The sequence below is a fragment of the Dioscorea cayenensis genome, chromosome 18, assembly GCF_009730915.1.
Source record: "Dioscorea cayenensis subsp. rotundata cultivar TDr96_F1 chromosome 18, TDr96_F1_v2_PseudoChromosome.rev07_lg8_w22 25.fasta, whole genome shotgun sequence".
NCBI classification, from domain to species: Eukaryota; Viridiplantae; Streptophyta; class Magnoliopsida; order Dioscoreales; family Dioscoreaceae; genus Dioscorea; species Dioscorea cayenensis.
The window spans coordinates 6,319,091-6,327,849 of NC_052488.1; the positions used below are offsets into that span (position 1 = coordinate 6,319,091).

The following is an 8,759-nucleotide window of genomic DNA, read 5'->3' on the forward strand; positions in this document are numbered from 1 at the left end:
CACACATCATAAAATCGTAAAAAAAAAACTATACTATTATTTTACAAATATCAAAACCCACAAAAAAATTTTTCTTTTACTTTACCCAAAAATTGTATTCAACAAAGGCATACATTTGAAATAGACAACTTAAGTTCAAGAGGCTTGACACAAGGTCAGATACTGGTTAAATTACACATTACTTACCATAATATAACAACTGCATAAATTTGAAATAATGTATTCATTTGAAGCACAGAACCACTACCAGAAATCAAGCTGTCTAGTAAGCAAACTGGATAAAGCAGCTAAATCTTTTCACAGTAACCATAGTTTGAATTACAATAATGTAAATTAGAACTCAAAAGGCATGCAAGACTTCAATTTAGACCTGAATAGCCAAAGACTTCAGATGAAAAATTGCAACTGAGTTTACAATATTTCTCCTAGGACCAATAAAATAAGACAACTTTGGTCTCACATAACACATGTTTAAACTTCAACAACAAACAATCAAGGAATGACAGAAAAAACATTATTAATCACCAGAATTCGGTGACAACACCGAATGTCAAACGACACTGATCACTTTGCATTTGATGAGCTAATTGAGGTCCAGGCATCCATGAGACAATAAAGAAAGAAAGCAAAGCAATCAAGGAAAAAAACAAGAAGATGATGCTCAGGGATGCAGCAGAACCAAGAAGAACAATCTGTAGAACAAATTTAACTTAAAGGTCACACTAAGGTTCAAACTTCAAACACACCACTAAGCAGTCCTTTGAGCAACAAATGTTGAACTGCATATGGTTCTGGATATCAGGTACAGCTACTAATTATGCTCATCATATTCTAAGATCTTTGATTGGTTCCAGAGATCAGTGCCCCTCCACTGATTCACCTTTCGGGGCCTCTTTAATCTCATCCCCAGCGTCCTCCTGCCAATCAAGGACAAAAGAATAACACAAATGGTTCATTGTAATACATCAAGACATAAAAGAAAAAGGGAAAAATAATAGCGAAGAAAGAGGACCGTAATATCAGAGGTCCATAGAGTGAGATTGTCCCGAAGAAGCTGCATGATCAATGTGCTGTCCTTGTACGATTCCTCACCCAGAGTGTCCAGCTCTGAGATTGCCTCATCAAAGGCCTGCCCAAAATGTCATTTTAAACATCCTCATCGAACATCTAGCATAAAGCAACTCAATTGGTTCTAGAAATGGAACTAATATGAAGCTTTGATAGCAGGCCCAATCGTGACAATTATGTTAACCGATCAATATATAGCTTTAATTGGAATTAGATCTAATTGGGATGTAATTATCACTGACTAGTGATAAAATCTCAATTGTATTCATCCCTTTGCTTGAGTAAGCAACAATTGAATGTGTAAATTAAGTCAACTGATGCTTCACTTAAATGCAATGGGATTTAGTAGTGCTTCAAGTAATTATACCAAAATATGGTGACAGCTTCAGCTAATTCCATGAACATCCCTGTTCTATGCAATTATCAGGTACAATGAAATTAATTTCAATTGGGCTAATTTGTCTCAAGATATTAATGTATAGGAGAATCTGTAGGTCCACATTGGAAAAAATTACACAGATTAGTGAAGTTATGAAGACCCTCCTAATAGCAGCATCCCCCAAAACTCTCTAAAGTGAAATAAAATTACAAATAAAAATAAAAAATTCCATAATCTATAAAGACCTAACTTATAGCATCTTCTTAAGCTAGAAAATAAAAATCCCTCTCAATGTCCTCTGATTCATGATGTAAAAAAAAAAAAAGATGCAACATTGATGTAAAAGCAAAAAAGTGAAACTCCTTCAAAATGGTTCTCTCTAATGTTTACATTTAATATTTCCCATCACCAGGGCTTGAGATCCAAAACCAATCTTTCCCCTCTACCCTATAGCTAACTCCCTCGCCTCACTACTCATAAATCATAACTAAAATAAAATAAGTTCTATTTTATTGAAGCCCAAAATTCATTAAAAAACTGAGACTAGGGGAAAACCAAGGGCCCTGCAATTCTAAATCTTTTAATTTATTATTTTTTTTTTAAATCAAAACATATTCTCCCTATGCACGACCCACACTTACTATATTATAGATATTACAGCACAGGACTATGCAACATCAAAATTCAAACGCTTTCAATAACAACCAAGTTCTACAAACATACAACATGAACTAGATTGTTTTCCTCTATGCTACTAGTCTACATGTTCACTGCCTCTTGTGTTGATGATGCAACAAGGGGTATACCGCTAATAAATTTGTGTAATATTTATTTAAAAGAAATAATGAAAGCATACACTCTCTTTGGGCTCTCGTAAGTTTCTTAATGGAGACTCCCAACCATCTCATGGTATTAACTATATAAACACTACCATCATCAAAAGTCATGGCCTATAATATTGTGAGTACAAAACAGCATTCCTAAGAGTGCAAAAAGTGATTGCCTAGGTACCCAGGTAAAGCGAGGCTATAGTACCTCATAACCCTCTAGGTGAGGCGTCATCAAAGAAGCGTTGCTAAGACAAGCACCTCAGCCCAAGCGCAAGATAAAAGAAGGCAAAAAAATAGTGTTGCTTTTGTTAGCTCTCTTTTTTACATTTTCTTTTAATGTTTTTTAGGAAATTACATTATAGAGTAATAAATGCTTTATAGGAATTATAAACAATTATTATTAGAAAGTGTAACAATTAAAAAGAGAGGTTTTCTATTTTTTTTTTCAAAGCAAATTAAGGCAACTTTTTGAAATATGGAGAGACTTTTTAGGAGAGAATTAACCAAAGAAAGAAATAAAACAAAGAAAGAGATTAAAAAAAACACAAGAAACTTCACACGAAAACTATAGGAAAACTTGAGAGATTTCATGTGCAAGATAAGGAAGTTTAATTAGGAAAGAGTTCTATTTTGAGAAGAATATTAAAGCATCATATTACTTTCAAAGAGGAAGATGGCCTAGATGATAAAGAAAAATGATAGCCTAGATGATGAAGATGGCCTAATAGAATTATATGATGATTAGACAAAAAATTAAGATTCTAAATTAGGTCTTGCATACTAAATTTGAAAGTTTAGATTGCCTTTTGCGGTTTTATGTTTATGTTTTTATTTTGGATGTTCAATATTTAAATAAATGATAATTATATTAATTTAAGTTTAATCTTAGGCAATTTCGAAGTTGTTTACTATATTTTTTTACATTTTTAAATAGTACTCCATGTCGCTCAGGTGAGCGCCTACCACCTGCGGTTTATATTCTCCTCCCCTTAAGGAACCTAGCGCTTTTAATTAAGATGGTACAACAAAATCAAATGTGATTCAAGATCATCCATAGTGGTCTTGTAAAAGCATTAGGTGGATAATTTCAATCCACATTGTGATCATGCAATCATTGAGAATTTAATTGCCAAGATTTAGAACAAATATGACCATACACCTTCAAATATCTTGAAGATAAATTCAATAATTCACTAATAAGTATTATTATGCTTAGGCTAACTTAAGAACACACATACAAGGAAATAATGCATATGCGCAGCTCTACTTTGCTTATTGCATAGCTCTAATATTTCTCATCAAACAGAAATATTACTTTCTTGCCAAATTACATACTAGATGCAATAAGGCCATATCAACAAAAAATAATAATAATAAATGATGGGATGCAGAACCCAGTGCACAAGTCATAAGTTGACAAATAAGAAATTTGAAACATTCAATTAATTGCGTGCGATTTCATGGAGCTGGAATTGCGGTAAAATGAGGTCTAAACTAAATATTTAATTTCCTACAATATCATAGTGTTTCTTTCATAAACAACCAAATGATAGATTTTGAACTCATAAAATTGAAATGAAGGCTTGCAAAACCTCTGGAACTAAAATATATTATATATAACTCTTAGAAATTAAAAAGAATTGAAATCAAAGTATTAATTAGCATGTACTAAAAAAAAATTGAAACATGCGCTTGCAAAACCTCTGGAACTAAAATATATTATACATAATTCTTGGAAATTAAAAAGAATTGAAACCAAAGTATTAATTAGCATGTACGAAAAATAACATTGAAAGTTAGATTAGCCTTGTATTAACAGTTTCAAAATAAGAAACAAGGTAAATTATTCTACATTAAGACATTAAAAAAGTATCTCCCTCCTCATCTATTCTTCTGGAATTTATGTTGAACACAAACTCATTTCTTGTGAGCAACTATATCGACAGAACCCATGATATCAAGCAGAACTATCCTATATTTATTTTTTGTTCAAAAGTTTTAGTAAATATGATTATCCAGATAAAATAGAATCTAAGTGTTTGTTTCACAGGTAAGTGAGCCACAAAAGCAAAATGACAGAATCAAGACATTACTAATTGTGTCCCACCCACAACATTGAGATAACAGAATTTAGATGAGTGAACCTATGGAACCAAATAGAATTTAGCTACAACACAATTGCCATCCCCAAATCCTTAATTTGCCTTAGATAACTGTGAAATTATGAATAACATCATATTTTTCTGAAGGGCCAATTAGATAAAAAACCAAGAACTTGTGGAAATGCAACTTCAATCAACACAATATTTCAACAGAAAAAAGTCATATAATGATAAATGCACCTTTTGACTGATATAATTGGGGCATGTAATTAGACTTTTGATTATGACCATACTGTAGAATTGTTCTCCGATTAAAAGAAATATAAAGTTGATAAAAACACAAAGCTGTTATCATTACTGAGGTGCACCATCAGCAAAGAGAACTCCCTACAGGGTATTCAATATCAGTTAAGATCCACTTTACATAAGAAGGAGATGGACTAAAACCGATGATATTAATATTGGAAAAGCTAATATCATATCATTAACATGCCAATAAGAAGAAATTAGACAGCATGATGACAAACGAAGTTAGAACACAAATGAGAATAAGATATACAAGTAAGATAGTACACCAAGTCAGATTTAAAGGGCATAAACAAGCTGGACCAAAATCATTTGTTGAACTTTGACCAAAAATATAATTTACCTTACTAGGTGGTTCGCACCAACAAAATCTAATTTAAATTAAGACTAATAGTCTAATATTACAGAATTAGCTAGATTCAAAGCCTAAATCCTGAGTCTAAACCCAACCTTCTACATAACAGACATGCCAGGTCCATAGAGAGCACTATGCAAACACATAATAGCTCACGTCTTAGATTGCATGTACAGATGGATGGATGAAGGTGGAAACTCCAGAATATAATAATTATCAAATAAAAGACACTAATGCACATTAATACATCTCAAGATTATGAGGATCGCAAAATCTTAAAATTTGACTTTAGGGTAGGTCAATGTGATCCTCTGTCACAATTTAGTCTTCATGACCTTTACTGGCTTACCAGAAAATTAAGCTGTCATGTATAACAAAATCAAAACAAATACAGGATTCTCAGCTTCCCAAATGCTTTAATTGCATATTTGCTACTTTACTTCAATGTGTGTTCAGCAAATGAGGAATTCAACCTTACATGTGCTTTACTGAGTTAAATGAATTAGCTCTGGTTAAGATGTATCCTCATGCAATGCAATAAGAAATCATGAATTGCTTTACCAAAGCAAAAAATGACAAATTGCTTTATATCTAAAACTTCAAAAGCTCAAAAGAAAAATCAATGAGCAAAAGATGAACCTGCTTTGCAAGATTGCATGCACGATCTGGTGAGTTCAAGATCTCATAGTAGAAGACCGAGAAGTTAAGAGCAAGCCCAAGCCTTATTGGATGAGTAGGAGCCAGTTCAGCCAAAGCAATATCCTTTTCACAGTCACATGTTAAGCTTCTAGGCCATCATTCAAGAAATCATGATACACCAGAAAGTTTACCTGTGCAGATTTATATGCCAAAAGAGTGCTCTCTGCAGCCTCCTTTCTCTCAGCTCCAGTCTTAAACTCTGCAAGGTACCTGCATCAATAAAACAGAATGAACAATAAACCGAGAAGGACATAGCTCATGTTATAACATCCACTTTTCATCTTGGAAACTTCCTACAACCTGTGGTAGTCACCCTTCATCTTAAGGTAAAAAACCTTCGATTCCGCAGCAGTGGACGATGGGATGAGATGAGAATCAAGCAGTTTAAGGATGCCATCACATATCTTGCTGAGCTCAGCCTCAATCTTTCCACGGTATTCCTTGATCAAAGTAACATGGTCCTCATTCCCACGACTCTCCTCCTTCTGCTCAATAGAGGAGATGATGCGCCATGAAGCACGACGAGCACCTATGACGTTCTTGTAGGCCACGGAGAGGAGGTTCCGCTCCTCAACAGAGAGCTCCTCAGTGTCAACTGCCTTGACAACCTTTTCCATGAACTCAACCATTTCCTCATACCTCTCTGCTTGCTCAGCCAGCTTAGCCATGTAAACATTGTCCTCCCGAGAAGCTTCCACTGGAGACATCTTTGTTCCTGTTTCCTTTCTATAATCATATTAATGTCAAAACAACATCTTGATCACTTTGATATCAAACAGAACAATAAAAATTTAAAAAAAGAAACCTGAAGAGAATCATGAGAATTTCTTGCTAATATATATTTTCTTAAACAACAAAACTCAGATCAAGTATTTCCTATATTTTCTAATTCAACATTTATCTGCATACAGCACAATAATCTACCAATAACAATTAACCATTATTTATCACAAACATAGATCTGCTACTAAAACAATAAAAGGAAAACAACTTTTACACGATTTAGCAGTAAAACTTTAGGTAAATAAGAAAACAAATAAACAAGAAAATTAATTAATTAGGAAACAACGATCCCTTCTTCCCCTAGTCTCCATACAAACACAAGGCCAAAAAAAACAACAAAAATGAAATTTCCTTGTCACTCATCCAAAAAATCATCAAAAATCACACCTCTCCAATTCAAACAAAGACAGAACAATTCACCAAAACACCTCAACAAGCCTTATCAGTAGCTAAAAAACATAATCGCAGAAAAATAACCAAAACCCTGCAAAACCACTATCAATTAAAAAAAAAACAAAGTCAAAACACCAATCAAATCGATCAAAAGAGGAGACTAACCAAGATTATCATGAGATCTTACCCAAAAACACATTAAAAATGAAAAAAAAAATGAAAAAAATTCCCCAAACTTACCTGAGATTGGGGGCTAGAAGTGAAACCCTAGCACAATTCCTCTTTCGCGATCTCGTTCTTTCTCGCGAGTGAGAAGTCCCGCCGTTGGTTCCGGTTTTAGGGTGAAAAAGGGCCAAGTCTTGGGGCCCGTGTGCACTGATGATCAGCTGTCAGTCTCCAAACAGGATCTCCAGGAAACCACATCAAACAAAATTAATAACAAAGTGCCACGTGGAGACAGGTGTTGCGACGTCGCACTCACACTGGTGCTTAATTCTAGCCGTCAATTTTGCCTTGTGATTGGTACCCAAACATTTTTAGGATTTTATTTATTTTTTAACTTATTTTTAATTGGATTAAACCCACTGATACAGTAAAAAACTATTTTTTCCAAGATTGTCAGACCCGGACCGGCCCGACCCGGCCGATTCAACCAGAAAAATTAGAAACCGGCCATGTGGTCGGTATATCCCATTAAATCGGGTATTAAAAAACCCAGTGTTAACCGGTAACCCGGGCGGTTCAACAGGGAACCGATTGACCCTACTGGGTCAATCGGATTTAATTTTTTTTTACAATATTTAATAATTTATTATTATTTTCTGGTAGACAATAAACAAATAAATGACATAATTAGAAAATCGCTACTGTATATAATTAGAAAACTCTACTGTATATAAGGTCATTTATCAATTTAAATATAAAATTTGAGTAGGTTTTTATATTATAATTATGGGTTTAATATTATATTTACTCATTATTAATTATTATAATATTTTTTATATTTAATTATTGACCCCGGTTCAACCTCAGTTCGACCTGGTCGAACCCATTGACCCCTGACCCCTGGGTTTAGCCGGGTCATTACCCGGGCCTGGTCTGATAACCTTGATTTTTTCAACAGAACACTACCGTTTATTTATAAATATTGATAAAATGTAATAATTATTAAGATAAATATATATTAAATTATAATTAATATTTATTAAGTGAAATTAGGTCAATTGTAAATAAAACTCACTGTGTGTCTCTACAGATTGTGTTGTATATAGCTCTCAAAAAATTAATTTGTGTCTACAAAAGTTGGATTATTTTAGTACATGCGGTTTTGACTTGTGTTCATATACTAAAATGATTTTTTAAAATAATTTAAAATGTGATATTTTAACAAAGAATTAAGTTTTCAATGGTTTACAGTACATGAACATTATAACCGTTTGACCATTGAATAGTTGAGAGTCATTGTTATTGAAACTTTCCATAAATATTCTTTGGCTTTATTTATTTATAAAAAATGAAATTAATTTGGAGGATATATCATATTAATGTGTTTTGTTAAGATATCAATGAATATATTATATTGATTCATTTGGTTTTTAAGAGGATGCGTGAGAATTTTTGTTTATCTACATATTTCTATACATAGCTGTTCTAATAAGTAATACAAATTCATATATCCCTTGCGGTGGAATTAACAAATTACTCTTACTTATTTTTATTAATATATAATTATCAAACTACCTCCTTCTTAACTTCATTGTAAAATGATCAAATTACTCTTTGACAAAACAAAAAAATTAAATTAAATTGAAATTAAAAATTATGTAAGGAAATTTCGTTATCTT

At 32.9% G+C, this 8,759-nt stretch overlaps 1 protein-coding gene across 2 annotated transcripts; it reads right to left on the bottom strand.

Moving 5' to 3' along the window:
• Positions 1-375: 375 nt before the first annotated feature.
• LOC120282714 (14-3-3-like protein) lies at positions 376-7,298 on the bottom strand. Of its 2 annotated transcripts, none has more exons than XM_039289566.1 (6): positions 7,156-7,298; positions 6,040-6,465; positions 5,871-5,949; positions 5,680-5,802; positions 1,013-1,129; positions 376-917 (listed from the first exon to the last, which is right to left on the bottom strand). In XM_039289566.1, the coding sequence occupies exons 2-6, from the start codon at positions 6,444-6,446 to the stop codon at positions 858-860; spliced, it is 786 nt and encodes a 261-aa protein (XP_039145500.1). In that variant the 5' UTR covers positions 6,447-6,465; positions 7,156-7,298; the 3' UTR covers positions 376-857. The 2 variants fall into 2 exon arrangements, with proteins under 2 accessions (XP_039145500.1, XP_039145501.1); XM_039289567.1 differs by having other exon boundaries at positions 6,040-6,454; positions 7,156-7,254.
• Positions 7,299-8,759: the final 1,461 nt, after the last annotated feature.

Excerpts from the sequence above, each read along its gene's own strand:
- LOC120282714 (XM_039289566.1), bottom strand. The coding sequence starts at position 6,446 with ATGTCTCCAGTGGAAGCTTCTCGGGAGGACAATGTTTACATGGCTAAG. Across the intron at positions 5,950-6,039 it reads ATGAAGGGTGACTACCACAG|GTACCTTGCAGAGTTTAAGA; the intron begins GTTGTAGGAAGT and ends TTATTGATGCAG. Across the intron at positions 918-1,012 it reads TATGGACCTCTGATATTACG|GAGGACGCTGGGGATGAGAT; the intron begins GTCCTCTTTCTT and ends CTTGATTGGCAG.